At 39.7% G+C, this 20,014-nt stretch overlaps 1 protein-coding gene across 1 annotated transcript in view; it reads right to left on the minus strand.

The window, feature by feature from the left end:
* cspg4 (chondroitin sulfate proteoglycan 4) overlaps positions 1–20,014 on the minus strand; it is a 93,538-nt gene that overhangs the window by 15,673 nt on the left and 57,851 nt on the right. Inside the window, exons 2-6 of the mRNA XM_023350891.1 lie at positions 17,444–17,607; positions 11,899–15,438; positions 9,267–9,455; positions 8,881–9,156; positions 3,871–4,047 (exon numbers count right to left, since the gene is read on the minus strand). Coding sequence (XP_023206659.1) covers positions 3,871–4,047; positions 8,881–9,156; positions 9,267–9,455; positions 11,899–15,438; positions 17,444–17,607 — 4,346 coding nt within the window. The remainder of the gene's footprint in view (positions 1–3,870; positions 4,048–8,880; positions 9,157–9,266; positions 9,456–11,898; positions 15,439–17,443; positions 17,608–20,014) is intronic.

Consider the following 20,014-nt stretch of genomic DNA (forward strand, 5'->3'; position numbering starts at 1 on the left):
CACTGCTTGGCTTGGCACCACAATAGATTAAAGATTTGCTATTGCTTCTCTCAGGTCTTCTGATTCTAGTCTACTCTGAATAAGAAACACACATGCTGTTGGCAATTAATGTGATTCACAAGATTCATCAAGCCAAGCCAACTTTCATCTCTCTATTTCCGATTCTCATGTTTCCATTGCCATCATCTTTAGGGGTGATTAGATATCAGAATGGGCACTCTTGATTGGTATGTTGCTATGGGAGTTACCCGCAATAAGTAATTTCTTGGGTTAAACCACAAAGGTAAGCTGCAATACCCTACCAGCATCAAAAAGCATGACGTTATCACCAGTTTACTGCTCATCCTTACTTTAGCCATATTCGATAGATACTATCTACAATCCCCACAAGGGTTTTTGTTTTGGGGATGATCTGACCCAGTCAAACCCTTAAGCTTGCCCATTTTTTCAATATTTCCCACCCACTGACAGGTGCCATGTTCAAGAGATGATTAGTCTCATCTCTAAGTGGTCGTAATGTCCAGCACTGCTGGTGCTAGTTCAAGATTATTTTATTTACTGCCTCATATGTTTCTGTAGTGCAGTTCCCTACATATACCACTAGATGGCTACATTGCCACACTCTCTGCCCACACAATCTAGGGCAGGTATTCCAGAAATGGCCCCACAAATTGATGGTTTATATAACAATCAATGCATTTAGCAACTAAAGAGGATAGATTGCAAATTCAATTTGATTGAACACAATGGCTGAGATTTCATATTGAGGCACTAATGAAGTAGCAGCCACAGACAAATGACTTAGTTTGCAGGTGACTCAACAGGACAGTATTGCTTTTTTCCTTTTCTTTCTGTTAGAGTCTCTGGGGATATGAAGCTGTAACAACCGAAATCTCGACTGGTTCAGGAGCAGGGCTCGGGTTCTAGGAGTGAGAAAATGATAGTGTCTGCCAGGACTATGAAGAAGACAGCAGTGATATTTTCAGTTTGATTTCAGGTTCAAATCAGGAGTATTCTAAAAATAGCGTGAAAAATAAAAATATTCAAAATTCATATTAAATTCATAAATGGAAAAACATTGTATTAAGACCAACTGAGCTTGAGGAGACCATGTAAGTCATCACATCTGATCATCTGCTGCAGAGGTTGCTCACACACACACACACACACACACATACAGATGCATACACTTCCTGCTTTAAATCAGCGCAGCGGCAGCTGGGGCCGACCCCGGCTCTGTGTGGGTTACACGTCTCCGTATGTTATTATGTTACATTCTGCCGCCGCAGCAGAGGAGTCGCAGGGATTGGATGCCGCACTCCGCTCTGCCAGAAAGCAGCGGTCTCGTCGACCATCTTGGGTTTTCCAAAAATACGGGTTGCCAGGGAGACGGGGGAGCCGCAGGGAGAGCAGGGAGGGCTGAATGACACAGTTAGTTTCCAGTTTTGTGAGCTGCTTACTGCCGCCTTCACCTCCCCACTCCCCACACACACACATACACACACACCCGCCCTCCTCCTACAGCCCGAGTCCTTTAACGGTAGAGTTGACCTGACTGAACCTCAGAAACTTCTACGACTCGACTGACGCAAATTAAAGATTAATTGGGCTTCCCGAGCTTTTGGCCACAATAACAACAAATACAATGGATGACAAAACGTACAGAATACTTGAAAATGCAATTAAGTCTAATGAACTTCCAGAATGCAATAAGAACTTCAAAATAAACATCTACTAGATTCATCGCCCTTTTTCCCCAAAGAAGTAAGAAAGTTAAACTTTGGTTAAGTTGTGGTTTGATATATATAAGATTTACTTGGATTGGACTGTGTTCCTTTTTCAGACTTTTCCCCCTTTGAACCTGTTTTGCAAGAAGAAAAACAGCTTACATATGTTATATATGTAGGACGGGATGAATAATTAGATACGAGGAACCAATCTGAGAATGGTCAACGATTACCGTAAACTTCAGTGTTACTTTTGATCAACATTACACCAAATTCTAAAAGTCTTTGGCTAAAAGTTGCAATAACATTAACTTTGAGCCAATGTTTCCAGCAGTAAGATGTTTCACCGCCATTAGCACATTGAGCAGCATTGATTGACACCGCCAAGACGTCTCCTCCTGACTCTGGTTGGTTGGTTTTGGTTGGTAGTGGTGCATTTATTCAGCCAGCAGTAGTGCCTCATGGAGGTGGGGGAAGAAATCCATCTTTTCACAGATTATATGTCTCATAACTTACTGTCACAACATATTTTTGTAAAAATAATACTTCAACTTTAAGGAGGAGATTCTGCCATGAGCTTTAGGACTTTTGGTTTATTTTGGGATTTGTCAGCCTGTTTTTAATATTCACTTAAGTCCTTTGGTTTAGGATTTCTTGTAGCTTACTTTAGTACTTGTATTTCTATACAATGTATTTCTATTCCTCTCTGAGTTGGAGTTGTTCCTCAGTAAAGACTTTCTGTTTTTTCGTTACCTCTTTGTTCACAATCTTCAGTACATACATCTCTGTGTACTCCTATGTTTTTATCTCTATTGTTTACTTTTGATTCGCTCTGTGTTCCCCGTCCCAGCAGCTTCCCTCAGAGTCTCAGCTGCCTGCTCTCCAAGCTGTCTCCCATCTGCTCATTAACTCACCTGTCTAGCATTCAATAATCAATTTCAGATCATCCTGGAGTCTCCACCAACACGTTTCTATGTATTCCTGTCATACTGTATTATTTTGGATTCACAGAACTTTCTTTCTTGCAAGTTCTTGAATTTCTTTTTGAAATAACTAAGTTTATCTTAATCTTTCTGCTTTTAGGCTATTCACCATTATATAATATTTAATCTGTTTGAATGTACGGTTGGCATGATAAAAGGGATTTAACTCCAGTTACAAATAGCAGGCTAGCTAGCTAGCTGAGCTAATAACCCAGCTAATGTTGGCGTTTTAGCATAAAGAGTACAAAAAGTTGTAATACTACCAGGTTTTCTTAAAACCTCTGTGTGAATTGATTACTGTTCATTACCACTTTTTGTGCTGTTTACAGAGTTATGCAAAAAAGTCAATATTATTAGAGTTGTTAGCTCGGCTAGCTACCCTGGTATCTGTAGCTCTGGAGGTTTGATTGCTAGTATGCCAACTTGCATTCAGACAGACATTACCTGTCATATTGGCAAAGATCCGAAGGAGGTAATTATGTGAAAATAAGCTGAAGAGCTACAAATAGCAGCTTAGCTAGCTGAGCTAGCAACCTTGCTACCATTGGCTTCTTAGCATTACTCTATAAAGAGCACAAAAAGTGGTAATATTATACAGAAAGCAAGTTTTCTTAAGACCTTGGTGTAAATTGAGATTTATGATGGGATGGATGTGAACAGATTTAATTAAGTTATTCTTAGATAATCAATGTTCAAAAGTAGACCTTAGCTTGTAGATTCATTCCAGTTTAACACTTTCACAATGGCTCCAATTATCTTGTTGTGGAAAGCCCAAGCTTTTGACGCCCTAAATCAACATTAAAGCTTAAAGCACTAACACGTAGTTATAAACCGACTTCCTTTCTGCAGCTCAGAACCTCATAAATTCTTATGAGGCCATTCATTTTCTGCTCCTTTTTGTGTTTCTTATGGTTTGGGCAACGCATTAAACCAGACAGATTTATCAACAGTCTTACAGTCCAGCATGCACAAGGTGATATCAAGTGTGTATCATAATATAATACATTGGGGAAACCTCTACATCCATGGTAAAACATATAATAAGTCGAGAGAAAACAGGCTTTGTGTTCTCTATGTTATCACCAGTTACTCATCCAGCGTGTCTGCACCTCATTTACCGTAAAGTGTTGCCAACGCACTGTCAAAGAGAGAAGCCTTACCTCCAGGCCGGTGTTGCGTGTCACCATTGGTGGCTCATCGTTCACAGGTATGACGGTGACTGAGATGGTGACAGGGAGGCTGCGGCGCTCAATCTCGTACGACGAGGCAGAGAGTGTAAAACTGTCCTCCATGGTCTCGCTGCTGTCGTGCATGTAGAAGACCTGTCCAAATTTTACCTGTAGGACACAAAAATGTATCCGGCTGTCACTTAATTCTGAATCTGAAGCGAGTGTTTGAAACTCTTCGAAAATCTAGAGTCATTACAGCGTTGAGGCTGATGTGTATCAATTTTAAAGAGCTAATGCAACAGTATTATTTTATTTACACAAGTATAAATATAAGTACTTTTTGTGTAATATTTGATTAAGTAGCTCTGGCTGCACTCAACTTTTAAGACTTGATGCTTTTATTTGGAAGTTTAGAATATCTGTAGATGCACTCCAATTTCAGACTTTAGCCTGACGCGTTATCAAAGAGGAACAGAATGACACTGCCATCAGCGTGTGTGTCTACAGGGTCGGTTCACAGGCATATCTCCATAAAACATCTCTGAAAAACTAGTTTAATAAAAAAAGGTTACATTTATTTTGCAGATTGACAAATTACAAAATAATGAATAACAACCGTAATCAAATCTTATACCAATATTCAGATGGGTATAAAGAAAATGAGTCATTGGTGCAAGCAGTGCAGTCAAATTGCAGGGCACTATGGGCTTCCTTAAGACCCATGTTAATGTGTTTTCCTAAATTTTTACCAAAAATAAACTATAGATATATTTATAAAACTTGATAGTTCTTTTCAAAGTTTTTTAAATTGTTGATACTGTAAGTACTTCATATGACCTTATTTTACCAATGAGACTGCGTCAAATTTGTTGTTTCCACTCTGAAAGATAAACGCACACAGCATCACACATCCTCTACTATGCTTAACAGTGAGCTTGAGGTCCCTTCAATATGTTCATTCTTTATTTCAAACCCGGCTGGAGTGTTTGTTATTGTAAAAATTAATCTAATTTGACCAAAGCGCACAGGTAGAGTTCAAGTATAAATACAGTTTCAGTCGCAGTTAAACAACGGATTCTGTGGAAAATTATCCTTTCTCCATTTAGGTTCTTGATGTATGAGGTTGAAGAAAAGTGAGTTGAATTCATGACTTCCATTTTTTAAGACTAAAATACAACGCTGGTCCATTTGTTCATGCTATTCTTAAGGGCTAACGGAGCAAAATGGCATCTAACAACAGTTTGTAGTTCTCTTTGTTGGCCTCTATCTAAGTTACGCCCTAAAGAGGGCGTTCCTTAGTGTATCATTTCCTTTAGTTTACACGCGCGCAAAGCTAAGGTTATGTGTGTGCGTGTATGTATATACGATCATGCAAATAGCTAAAAGAGATAGAGGAAAACAGAATTATTTATTCTCACCAGTTTCTAAAACAGTTTCAACATGAGATTAATTTGTTTTAGTGGGGTAAAAGAAAAGCAGACTCACAAAGTTATAGCTTATGTTTTGTCAAACTGTACCTATATGGAAAACAGGCAAACTCTGGTGACTCTTCACACAATTCTGCTATTTTAGTCTTTTTTTTTTACAGTCTGGTCTGCATCAAATTACTGCGTGCATATCAGTATCCTCTGGTGATTTAAAAAATTTTTTTTTCCTGATAGCTCTGGGAACAGTTGGGACTTTGTGTGAACAAGTACCAATGGGCTGCATCCTTACAGGGCAGGAAGTGCCAAATGGATCCCATATGACTGGAATCTGGACTAACAACCTCCACCGCTATTTCTGACTGTGGAAAAAAAAAATCAGTTGAACAATGAGTCTGTTTGCAGGGAAAATAAATACCTTGGGGGATGTTAAACACCTGCCAGATTTAGATATTTAACTTTAGCTCTTTAAGCTAAATTGTTTTTCTGAATATTTTAGAGCCACAAACAGGCAAATTTTTCATGATTAATTTGCTCCTCTGTTCCACAAAAAGATCTGAGAAGAGGTAACTTGTAAATACTGAACTGCATATTAGTGTGGGTCAGTTGTAATCTAGATCAGTGTTTCCCAACCCTGGTCCTCCAGGCTCACTGCCCTGCATGTTTTAGGTATTTCCTTGCTTCAGTCCAGCTGATTTCAATTGATGACTGATTAACAGACGTTTGTTGAACTGCAATCAGTTGAATCAGGCACATTAAAGCAGGGAAACCTCTAAAACATGTAAGACAGTGTACCTTGAGGACCAGGGTTGGGAAACACTGGTCTAGATTTCTACTAAGGCTGTTTAATAAATTAATAACGGTTAACAAGGTCCATACACGTGATCAATATCAATAGATAATATGTCCGATAGAATGTTAAATAATTGAACAGAACTCCAATGCAGAACCACACTGCTTTTTCTGAAATTAGCCGCTCAACCTCTCACGGCTAGCTAAGCAAGGTTGGTAGCATCAGCTAAGTCACTCGCTCTTTGGTTACCTAGCAACAACCTGTTGACTAACTTGCGCAGAACTGCTGAGTGAAAACTAGATAAAACGGGAAAGAACACGCCACTAGTTTGGTAGCGCTCTAGATGTTTAAAGCAAGAGATGAATTGATAATTACTTATCGACCGATATCAGACTTTTATATCGTGATACGTTTTTCAACCATATCGTTTAGCTCTAATTTCTACTAAACCACAATGCAAAAAGACTTTGTAGATCAAGTGCTAACCATTAAAAGCTTTTCAACAAGACTTGCCCTCAAGAATCTTAAGATTTGGATTTAACACAGCATATGTTCTTCAGCAAACACTGAAAAGTTTCTGTTTTTTATATTGCATACCAAGCATCCCAGAATGTGGGTTTTTTCATCTCTAAACCATTGTTAACATTTACATTGCTTGGTTATTTAGACAGAAGCCAGTGACCATCCACACAGGAAATTGAGATTGGAAATAGTGCGATACTTTAATATTCCTCCTGTGTGAAACGCTCGAACAAATCTCATTTTTGGTCAGGGTCACTGGGTGATGCAAATGTCAGTTACATAGCTTTTACATAAACTGCTGAATTATTTTTGTCATTTACACCATTTTATTATCAGGCAGTTACGCCTGTTGGAAGAGGTTTACAGGTATGTTTCTCCCAGGATGATAATTTGGTGGCACACTGCCTTCCAGCTACATTTATAACGTAAATAATAGTTAGCCTATGTGGTAACAACATCCCAATGGAAACATAACGCTCATAAAACAGGATTCCTATAAACCACTGACATTTTTGAAATTGGTATTGTTTTGACACTACAGTCCACTTTGGTCTTAATTTCTCCACAGCAACTTTTAGCCAGAAAACTTTAAAATTGTTTTAAAATTGATTTTACAAGGTTGCGTCATAGGTCATCTCCTGAATTTATGCTATCATATGTTTTTATCGCGTTGACAGATCCACACTACAATAAAAAACCCCAACAATTCCCTTAAACACCTAGAAGACCCAATAGAGAGCTTGTATTGGTTTGACAAAATAAGTTGTATGTCTCTGCACATGTGAATGACTTTACTGCTTGACGTTGAATCTACTGATGTATGACACATTTGGTCTAAGATGACACATTTAACCCAGATGTGTCTTGACATTCTTCTGGCTGAAGTTCATGAAGACCTATTTGAGTAACTCTCCCTGCATGTTTCCATCTGGTACTTATGTTACTGTAAGCTGTAATAACTTCAGCAGGACGTCCTGATTTATGACTTTGTCATATCAAAACCTTCTTCCCTGCCAGAGGAGAGGTATTTCATACTGATTTGAAAATGCATGTACTGCAGTTTTTCTGTTGGGTTTGCTACCACAGAGGAAGATAAATACATTTTCCCACTATAATTTAACTTTTTTTCTTTTACCCTCGTTTTTGTCTCTAACAGGATAATTCCCACTATTCACCAGATGAATTCATTTTCAAGTTCGAATCTTTGGGGAAAAATATGAGTGAGTCTGGCAGGAGCAAATGGGAGAACGTTTGGATGCACCTACTCATTATTATAGGAATACACCAGGCTGGTTTATTTTGGCTCCGAGCGGTCCGAAGGCACCGTCAGTTTTTCCACCGTGGCTCAGTGAAGGAAAAGGAGAGAGAGGGGGAGAGAACCAAGGCTAGCTGCAGGAACGTTCAGATTTGTGACTGACTACCTCCGCTAAACTATGTTCTCCATTCACAATGCATGATGTTTTCCACTCGAAAGAACTCATCCATTTTTCATGGTATCCCGAAGCCGGGGCGGCTCAACCGCACGGAGGGAGACCAGATAGATGCGCTGCAGCGGCTCTGGCATTCTTCCCCCCACTTCTCCGCCTGCTACAGCACAACAAACCTCAAAGCAGAGCTAACTGCTAATAGCTAGGGAAAACTTCACTGTGATGCCTTGGTGTGGCGTAGCAACCGCGATGCAGTTTTTGGGAGTAAGACGTTGTGCTCCCCAGAGTCACTAGGATCGGATAAAAAGATTCATTCTTCTGCTTTTCAAAACGAGACAACCGTGGGATGTTTTCGGCCCTGAAATGCGAACATTATGTGCATTTCTTTTTATTTAAGTTCATCTGTGTTGTTGCAAATTTAATGGAAAGACATCTTTTATAAGCACGGAATTGTAAAATGCATGAATTTACATGTGTGGTACACTGGGTACTTGTATCTTGTTGTTTTCCAATACTTATGTTATAAGGTAATGTCAAAGGGAAAGTGAGAGAAAATAATTGGCAAAGACATGTTTCAGCTTGTCACGTTTTTGTGACCGTGCATTATTTATGGCAGGCATAAGAAGAGGAAAATAAGTATTGAACACCTTCAATTTTTTTCTAAGTCAGCATATTTCTAATCAGACTGTTAACTTGAAATTCACACTAAACGCTGGTAACAATTGGTGTGGATTTCATGTCCCATTAAGAATATATTTCAGTAGACAAATCTTGCTGTTTCAGTTTGTATTATTTCCAATAGGAGTGCATAAAACAGATATGTAGGTATGCTTACATCATCCCATGTAAAGTAAGAGAGCTCGTCTCCTTCCAGGTTGCGGATTTCACCATGCTGCGGAAGCTCCTCCACAGAAAAGTCGATGTTTACTAAGCTGTAGAAATGATTCGAGATGTTCAGAATCTCCTCGTTAATCACTCGACTGAGGCCTTCCTTGATGGAGAAGTTGGACGCCTGAATGGGTATAAATCGGGGCATGATGTCCACCTTGACGGTCAGGTCCTCCACCGTGCTGAAACCATTGCTCACATCCAACGTGAAACTGTCGCTTCCCTGAAAGAGACAGACATTGACACGATTTTCCGATAATCGGCGACGGGCCATCGGAGACGGGGTTTGTTCAGATTTATTTCTGTTCAGAATGAAAGGAAGTACCCACTAACCTGCAAAGATGCAGACACGTAGAAGACGCGGCTCAGATTGATGTCTTCCTGAGAGAAAGAGTGGATGTAGTCGAGGATCGGGGAGCCTGCGACCTCTGAACTGTTTTTCAGCATGACCACATGACCCAGATTAGGTAATTTTTTCAGTGTGAAAATCATGTCTGTAGGAAGGATATCGGTCTGCTCCACCTGAAAGGCAAAGGTTGACATTATCAGTATTTTTTATATTAGAGAAAACCAAGTGCATAAAATGTCAATAAAACCTGTAATAAAAGCTTAAAGGGTTAGGATTATGTGTTTTCCAGCCACATAGAATAGTTTTACAGCACATCCAAGTAACTGTTACGTCCAGTTATAAAAATGCTGTATTTATCTAATATAACTTAAGTGAAATTTGACTTTGTAATAGAAGGAATTAAATTTGGGCCTCTGTCGCTTTAAGAAACTGACAGCTGACTGGTTGCCACGGGAGATTATAGGATTTCTCAAATGTACATAAAAGAATCAAAGCAAAACTTTAGGTATGTTTTTGATGAGGGATTAACATTATAACATGACGTAAAGCTAAAAAAAAAAAACATTTTACATAATACCGCCCCTTTAAAAAATGGCTGCTTTCTAAATCCAAAGACCACGCTTTGTGTAAGGCTGACATTTTGATATACTCATACAAAACCCATCATTATATGTTTTATCTCAGTATACACAGGTGAAATACTTCCTCAAGCATGAAACACCAGTGAGCTTTCCACATGTGATTTAGAATTCAGTATCTTATTAATAATGCAAAGCTACATTATATCTTGGAGAGGAGGCTGTAAACTGTAAAATCGTCTCAACCAGTTTGGAAAACAAGTGAAACCGGTTTAATTTCAAACTGTTGTTGCAGAATTTGTGGGGACATCTTCACATTGCTGCTATTTCTCCTTTGAACAAGCGCTTGTTCATTCTAATCATGCAATGTCGAGTTCAGGTTTTCATTTGCACTTAATGACTGTGGCATATTGTACATTAAGGAGCTGAAACATGCTTTGACACAAATTTGATAGCAACTCCTAAAAATATTTTTGTGTCATTTGGAAACAATTAAGCTGCTGTTTTTCTACACATGCAGATTTAAAGCCCATCCCTCTCTGAAATATTTTAATCTGTTCTCTGGAGTCTGAGGCCTTGGCCTGTCTAGCAGGCATGCTAATGCTTTATTTTTATTTTTTTATTCCAGAAGATGAGGCTACTATTCATGTCATAGTAAGGACGCGAAAGCTCCCACAGGTCAAATTCACATCCCAGATCTTGGACGGGGCCAATCTGTCAAGGCTTTCCTCTATGAATTGTTCAGTGGTTTGGGGATCCACAGGTCGATATTGCAGAACTAAATTGAGAACACAGTTGTGGAAATTCACGTTTTTACTTTCAGAAAAAGGTTTCTCATTATTTCGAAAGTCAAAACATACAAAGATGCACTCAGAGTGTGTTATGACTGGACCAGCAATTTAAACTTCATTAATTGCTTTTAGGATGAAGTGCATGCAGGCTCATCTTAGAAATAACACCAAGCTTCAGAAAGCTCCTGTGGGGATACTCAGTGCTCTGTTTTCCACACGTAATAGACTGCAATTTAGTGCATACACCAAATTAAAAGCAGCAGCGGTACAGTCACATCAGCCCTAGCTTTCATGTGGTAGATTAGAAGCAGGGTTACGAAATGGTAAAGTTTTCTTCAGGAGTCTCGCGAACTCTGACACATTCAACGTTCAAGAAAGCTTCAACAAACCAAAGGAAAGTTACATGTCTCTTGTAATTGTTGCTACATTGTATTAAAATTAGTGCTGTCAATCAATAAAAAAAAAATTCAGATTGATCACACCCTGTTTTCAAAATATGTTTGAGTTTTATTGCATCAAACCAAACATCAGTCTTCCAGGTTTTCATATTCAGAGAGGTTTAAAAGAAATAATTTTGTTTCTAATCTAATTTAGAAATGTTAACTATAACCTGTTAGTGCTTCAGTAGAAGGACAATTCATTACTGCAGTACGTAGGCTACATACTTCCTTGGTTTGATCCAAATGTCCATGAGTTTTTAAAAATAATTTTTGGTACTAATGGCCTTTAGTTTTATAGTAATCTGATAGGAAGGAGGCAGAGAGGACAGGGGAGAGACATGCAGCAAACGAACCAAGGTTGGGAGTCTAACTTAGGAGAACCGTGTCAAGGTCTATAGCCTCTCTATGTGGCACGCCCACTAATCACAATATTTTAAAGTGAATTTTTCTCCTTGCTCATCTTTTCGCTCGCAATTGTGACTCTGCATTATTTAACACAGTACAACGCCAAGTAATGCGCTACTCTGAACTAGGTAAACGTCAACAGGAGAGGAGCTTTTAGGTCAAAATAGGTAATGTGATTAATTTGCATTATGCAATGTTAACATGTTAAACGTTTTAGATTAACACGTTAATGTTGACAGCCCTAATTAAAATTTAAAATTTATTGAAAAACATGATTTTTGCAAATAAAACTAAAACTTCAGTTCTAATATCTAGTACAGTAAAAGTTCTAGATATTAGAACTATTAGTAAAAGGTTGGTATTTTTTCAACGAATTGTAATTCTCCAGTTTGTAAAGATTACCTTGAGATGATCCTGGCTGATTATGGTGTGCTCCCCCTCATATGAAATGATGACCTCATTGGTTATCACCTCTGGCTCTGAAAGGTAACCTTGTTTAAAAATCTTTATCTTAAATATGCCTTTTTCAGAAAGTTCCTTTGCTCGCACTGTGAAACCAAAGGAATCCTTGGCCTTGAGGCTTTCATAATTGTGCTCATATGAGACGACTCCCTTTTTCAAGTCCTCCTGGGTGAATTGTGAAGCCTCAATCCCACTCACGATAATCCTGCCATCGCTGGGTGGGGAAGTAACCTCGAACTTAATCTCGCTTTCATCTCTGATGTCCATGTTGGAGTCTGCGCTCAATAGACTGGTATTTAGGGTCTTGGTACTTCCATGGTCAATGACGATCATTGTGTTGTTCACCAATTGAAGGTAGGGCTCACCAGCTTGGATCTGAAGCATCGCGGTGGTTTTATGAAAGCCGTCTGAAACCTGCAGAGGAAACCGTTCTTGATCTGCTCCATGATGAACGAATAAGATGTTCTTGTCCCTCAGGTCAGCTTGTGTAAAACGGAAAACTGGCTGCGACGGATTGGACGCTGACATGATATTGCCCGAAAGAATTCCTTCTCTGGCATAAACAATTTGAGTGTCATTGAAATTTGAGTCGTCGTCTTTAAACTGAATGACGTTGGTTGTGAGCAAGCGCTGACCCCGGCGGACTACGTTGAAGACTTTATCCACTATCCTCACTGGGACGTGCTCATTCTTGAATTGAATCTGTATTTTGAAGATACCCGTCACCACTTTTGGACTGTCTGTATCTTGCTGAGTGGCTGAGAAGTGGAACTCGTCGCTTGTAGTCCTGGAGCCATCATGCTTGTAAATCAGCTGACCATGTACAAGATCTTCATTACTAAAATATTTAACTGCCCCATCAAATCTAGGCAGTCCTGGGGTATCCCTTATAAGGCGTCCATGCTTTGGTTCTTGTGTGACTCTATACAAAATGTCCTGAGAAACTGAAAACTGCAGCCAGAGATGGTTTTTGTTCAAAGCTAGCTCACCTCCTTGTAAAACAACAAGATGCTTATTTGTCAAAACATAGTCATCCGTTCCAGCAAGTATGCTTATTGGGAAGCTGTATAATGGAGAGTACTGGTCCTCAACAGAGACTCTAAACTGAAACTGGTCATTAGTATCCACAAAGCCTTGCATCCGCACTATGTAACTCAAAGCATTGTCCAAAATGTCCTTCTGTGTGAACATGTCACCCTCGTTCAACTCTTTGTCTGATATCTGGAGACTACCATGTGCAGGAGACTTCACAAGAATGTATTTAATTGTTTGCGGATTTGGGGTTTTGCCTTGCACTTCAGCCCGAAGCTTTGTGATTATCTGCTTCTCTCCAGGTTTGGCTTCCAGAGGTTCCAGATATGAAACTTTTACTTTGGGAGGTTGGATCTCAACTCGGAAGAGGTTGTTTGTGAGAACAAACTCTCCCAAATGGATGTCAAACAGAATGTTATCCACTGCAATGTCTTCATGGCTATCTGTATCTGTGCTAAAATACCTAATTAGCTCTCGATCCAGATGAAACTGATGAAAACTTGTAACTTGCGTGTACATGCCATCTCTTCCTCTAACTCTTAATTCTCCTAACACAGGAGGTTGTGTGACGTTATATAAAATATCCCCATTACGAGGATGATGGCTGACAGCCAGATTCTGAATCCCTATTGACGCATTGCTCCCTTGGACTACGCTAAGGCCAGTGGTGCCGACAATGACTGCATTTGGTTGTATCGCCAACAACATAAAAGTGCTTGACTGAGTTACTGACCCACCCTCCGACATTTTCAAGGTCATTTCACTGGTACTGCCTGCGTTGTGTACAAAATAGATATTTCCATCTTTCAGGTCTCTGCATGTAAACTCTGAGATTTTTCTTCCTGGTTGCTGACTATTTACCAGGTAACCAAAATCAAAAGAGGGAGCCGAGGTCACAGTTATTACTAACTGGTCACAATTGGAGGCGGATTGACTTATTTTAAGAAGGTTGGGGCTCAAATGAGATCTTCCCTTTTCTGTGATAGGAAGTTCTACAGTGGATCCTGGTGAGGCCCTGCCTGGAATAATTTCCACCGGAATCGAATAACTGTGGGTACCTTTTAGGCACCCTGGAAGGTAGCTGTTACTTAGAACACGTACATATAAGGAGATCTTATCACTGGTTCCTCCATTTCCATCATGCATATACTTGATTTTCTTGTCGACCACATCAAGCAGAGAGAATTTTTCAGTGTTTCTATTGACATTAACGTCAACCAGGCCATACCAGGGATCACTGGTGAGTGTAAAGATAATTTGCGATTGGCTCAACCCAGCAGCGCTGAGGTCAAATGTTGGTCTCAGATTGTTGATATCAAGATAGGCTTCTTCACCATCAGGTACTCGCAAAGTGGTGATGTTGAGAAGTTTTGTTACATTTCTGAACACCTCAGGTTCAAAATTGTTTGGATAACATTCTTGCTCGTTTAATTGAGGTTCAGCAAATTGAGTTACGAAATCAACAATGGGTGAGGAAGTGGTGGGTCCATCAAATTCTTCATAAGTTGAGTAGTCATAGTCATCTCCTTCACATTTTATATGGACATCTTTGGTCACCAAAGCATCCTGCAGACCTTTGTCCCGTTGATTTACTTTAATTTCCCCAAAGCATCCAATGAAAGACTCAGATGTGATGTATTCCTCAAAACGATTCAAGGACCCACTTTCACTAAATACTTCCTTCATCTTCTTCTGGATGCCTCCAAAGTACAGGTTTCCTACCAAATCCAGTTTTTGTGATGAGTCGAGAGGAATGGAGGATGATTGGCTGTCTACTTTAAGAACAAAAGAATCCAGGCTAACCTGAATCTGGACCCTGTGCCACTGGTCATCATCCAGCTGCACCTGTGTATTTTCAAGTGACTTTAAACCGTCTCCTAGATCCAAAACCCCGTTGAGATAGCCTTTTACAACACCGATAGCAATAAAGTCTGACTTTTGGCCATGGTGGAAGACAAGTAAAGCATCCTCTATGGTGGTTTTCATTAGAAACTCCAGTGACATTGGAGCATTAGCAGATTCACTCCATGTAGAGAAGGACACAAAGGAATCTGGAGTGCTGAAACTGATTGTCTCCCCGTCTCTATGCTCAAACTCACTGCTGCAAGATTGCTTGGTGTCTTGGCACTGCTTAAATGCCGAGTTGAGAATGTTAAACTGATGGGATTCAAATTTAACGTCGGTAATGCAGCCACGGAAAGGTGGGATGGCGTTCCTGAGATAGGGAGTGTCCAGGTCACCGGTTCCTCCAAGCCAAATGCCACGGTCGATATTTAGCCTTTCCCCACCAAGATCCACAGGGACGTATGTTGAAAACAGATGAACTATCATCATGGTGAGCTTGCCATCTTGCAATGTCAGAAACACCTGGTGGTCCCTCAGGTTGTTCAACGGCACGTCTTGAGAAGAGGACAGCATGACTTCTCCAGCTCCCACTTTCATTCGTGCCTATGGGAAGAGGACAAAAGAAGGTCACTACGTAACTTCAGATCTATATTTTTTCTGAATAACAAACTACAGTAGTTACAGTAGTTATATAAAACTGCAATATAAAAACTATTAATTCATAAATTGAGGTCTGCATGTGCAGTATGCATAAAAAGTATATGGACTTTGTGTAAAATACTTGGCACTTTTCTTTTTTTGTGATGTGTAGTGTTGAATTTACACATCTTTAGGTTAAAAAGTTCAACTTTGTTTTCATCAAACCTCCTCATGTGACTTCAGATATCCATTTGCAATACTTAGCTGAAATTAGATGGTTTTTATTCTTAAGAAAAGATTTCCGTCTTGTCAACCTTCTTCACAGTCCACACATATAAAGAATATGGGTGATAGTTAACTATATTACAGCTCATAAATTCCTGATGCTCCTTCAGTGTTGCTCTGTGAACCTCTTGGCATCCTCTCTGACATGTCCTCTTCATCCCCCTGATTTTTAATCACTTCCAGACCGACGTATAAGTCTTGATAATGTCACGCTCATGAAATATTTTCTCCACTTTATTATTTCTGTCTTCCCTGTGTTCCATGTACCTAATGCCGTTGAATTGGGGTTTTTTTGCAACCTTTTCCTGACTGATCACTTTTGACAGCGAGATCCCACTAGTGCTGTGGAAGGTCTCTGCATGAGGAAATAGCTCACAAGGACAGCTGGACTTTATTTAGGCTCAATCACAGGCAATTTAAATGATGGAAAGAGGCACAAAGTCCTTTATACGATGAGCTTGAATGTTAATTTCCAGCCACAGTTATAAGAAACTGTGCACCTTAATGCCTCCACATTACTTTAATTTCATGCTTATTTTTGTTTTACAATGAATTTAAATAGGCTAAGCATGACATTTAAAGTGGGTAAGTTCTGAAATTATTTCTCATTCTCCAGCAAAACGACATGTAACCTAAAAGCTTTTGTCACTGTCCTATCTAAAAAAAATACTGAAATTTGATTGGGGAATGAGATAAATAAATAGGACTTCCTGGGTCAGAATCCGGGTCCTCCACATGGGAACTTGTCTTTTGAAAATGGGGCAATTTTTAACTGTTTTTGCCCCACATCCACAATAAAACAGAGTAGGAGTACCCTAAAAGTTTTTTTTTCTTAAAAACAGATGTCAAAGTGAAAATCCCTCATTTGTGTCTTTATGTGGACTGAAAAAAAGAAAGCATGGACATATAGGCCCAACCTATCACCTTACCTATAACCCTATAATCCCAAACACATCATACTCAACAATAAAAATAGCAGATTATATGGTCTTCTTGCAGTTTACTAGTTTCATAAACCAATGTTACACAAGAAGAAACTTGACTTTATCACTCCACACAAAAGATTTCACTTGCGGCTTGGTGCTCACCATTTTTTTTTTATTTATTTATTTTTTTGTATCGCCCCACAAGGGGTCTTGTTGTGGGCTCTAGTGTCCCTTTTTCAAAGTAGGCTGACAGGAAAGGGGGAAATGGAGGGGGGAAGACATGCGGTAAACGTCGTCGGGTCCGGGAGTCCAACCCGCGACAGCCGCGTCGAGGCTACGTTGCCTCTGAATGTGGGTCGCGCTAACCCCTCCGCCACCACGGCACGCCCACCATTTTTGTTTTTTGACCTTATTGGTCACCTTATGCCACCTTATGCAGAGGCCTTGTCCCATACTTCCGCCTACAGGTCCGGGTGAGAAAAAAACTGCATTTTGGGCCGTTCTCTGCATTTCTGTGCTGATAAAAATCATTTTTGGAAATGTTTCTGTGCGGACAAGTGTTTTTAGAAAACGCCAACCCGTTTCCCACAAGTATGTGGATGTATCATTTGTCCTATGTGTCAGTATAGCATGGCAGATGAAACAGTAGATATTCTGTTAACCTTTTGAAAAAACTCCATTTTTAATCGGTTGTGCTATTTTTCCACATGACACCCTTCCCAAAAACATATATTCCTTCTGCTTCAGTTGAACCTCACCTGTAGTTTCCCATTTAGCAACTCCAGGATCAGGTAGTCCTCCATTCCAGCAGCCAGAAGCAGAAGACCACTTCGGCGACTCGTTTTGAACTTCAGAGACAGCTGGAAGGTTGAGACATCTTGGACGGCTACTATGCTACAGTGGCTATCCCCAAAGTAGGATTCTGTAAAACAGGAAAAGAAAAAACAGTACTTTAACCAAGTATTCAACAACAGTTGATTTTCTTTGAACCACTTTTTTAATGTTTCGTTCGCTGAAGTTGAACGGACTACTCAGCTTAAGACTACCAGTTGCTTTGTTGTTGGCAAATTCAGGTGCATGCTACAGCTGCATAAAAGAAAAGGACCCCTGCATATGATGCTGTATGAAGTCACCTGACAACTGCTGACTGGCAGCTCTCTGACTATAAAACAAAATCAGAAAATTAGAGAAAGCAATTAGACCAACATTTTTGGGGATCTCACATTTGACACGACCTGATTTCTATTTAATCACACAGCCTCCAGCAACTCGCGGCTGAACAGGAGCGACCCTGGCCTCAAAGGCATTCTCTGACTGAGACATCAGTCTTTACGCCTGTGGAGGTTTTCCGGGGATATAGAATGCTGTGACGCAGGATTTCCCAGCCTTGACTTGCCTCATTTTCAAGGGATATGCTAATTCAGCCACCTGCCTCGGTTTCTGCTCTTTGGAGCACTTGACAAAATGTAAACCGGGGAGGAAGTCAATTAATTACCAGCGCACATGCTCTGAAAATGAAAATGGACAGCTTCCAAGACCCAGTTTCCTCAGCTAAGACTTTCCACTCTCTTAGCAGGAGATGTAAAAGGGAGGCTTTAAATGAGCCACCTGCTTTGCCCTCACAAAGGTGATGGCTCAAGACACAGAAAGTCACTGTGATGCATAAGAAACACTTTTCTGAATCCTTAACTCCAGCGCTTTAGAATATTTTGGAACAGTGAAGCAGATCAAGACAGTGATTTATGAAAGTTAGAACATTCCTGTGAGATACTGAGGGTCAAAATGTTCCCTCAGACTCAACAGATGCATCCATAAGCCTGGCAAAAGTCTGGGCTCGACGCCATAAAACAGAAGCCCCTCCGACCCAACCATCTCTGGAAAAACATCCATCACAGGATGACATAAGATCATATAACTTCCACATTCATATCAATTCATGGAAAAATGACATTTTCCCAAGACTCAAGCCAAAGTGTTTCTGTCTGTGCTGTACATTAGTGCCGTTCTGCCATTTTTACCTTCTGCCATTTAATAGTGCTGCATATTTCTGTAAAAATCTTTCAAATCTGCATACAAACATCTATTCTCATCCCTCAGGTTGTATTCCTTTCGCATTTCTCATTATTTACTTCAAATTCAGTATGATTGACCATTATTAAAGATGGCTGGCACTTTTGAGCCTTTCTATTGCCTAAAAAGTCATTTTTATTACTTGGATGAACCTTATGTCACATCATTGACTTTGGTCATCTTATTTATGCAACTCCAATTTTAATATGTATCAAAATCAGAAACTGAGGACTTTGCTCTTAGTCTCAAACCAGCCGTTAACGGGAAGGAGATTAGCATTAGCGTTTGCTAATTTTCAATGTCTTTAGCTGTTTAGCGATAGCAGAGCCTAGATTCTTTAGCACATTAGTGTTTAGTGAACCTAACTTTTTGTTTTCTTCGCCCTAGCAATAACGACTGCCAATTTTAGTGTAAACATCCATTCTTCCTCAGAACCATAGCGGCCATTTGAAAAATGTCAACCATTAAAGGAAAGCACAAAATAAAGATATTATATATGATTTATATGGCTCAAAACTCATAGGTTATGATTTCACACCAGACTCCATCTAATTGGAACGTTTAGGGCAACAATGTATTTTACATGACAACCCCAGTGGCCATCTAAAAAAAAAAATTAAAAAGTTAAAAGTAAATATGATTTCTGTGGGCTGCATTGTGTATGATCTGAAACCAAAGCATTCATCTGTGATAAATATTGGCAAATATAGAACAAAACTGAATTATCCTTGAAGACCGTGGCGGCCATCTTGTCTTTTTCAGTGGCTAACTTTTGTTTTATTCTAAAACTAGTAAGCCCTTGGGAACATCTGTGCCAAGTTAGGATTTTTTTTTCTTGTGTGAAAGATTTTAATGACATTTTCAATTATCTACTGCACTATTAAGGGGAAGTTTGTCCTTTGTTTCTCACTCTTTAAATAAAACTCCCGGTCCTTAAATATAAGCAAAGAAAAGCCTTTTGATGTCTGTAACAAGGAAAGCCACGCTGCTATCATCCTGCACATTCCTTTATTTCACTAAGAGGCATTTGCATTCCAAAGCCTCTCTGTCATCAACAAAGTCGGCAAAGAAGCACACCAACGGAGCATCCGCCTCACATTCAGCGATGTTACTCTTTAGAGAAGCTCCGCTACATCCGGTCGAACTGAAAATTCAACACATCCCACTTTACATCCTCGACAAATTACCCCAGTTCCGCATCGTTCATTTTCAAAATGTCAAATCTGGGTGGCTGTCGTCTCGTTAGCTGGTACTGGCTG

This window comes from Xiphophorus maculatus, chromosome 2 (genome assembly GCF_002775205.1).
Source record: "Xiphophorus maculatus strain JP 163 A chromosome 2, X_maculatus-5.0-male, whole genome shotgun sequence".
NCBI lineage: Eukaryota > Metazoa > Chordata > Actinopteri > Cyprinodontiformes > Poeciliidae > Xiphophorus > Xiphophorus maculatus.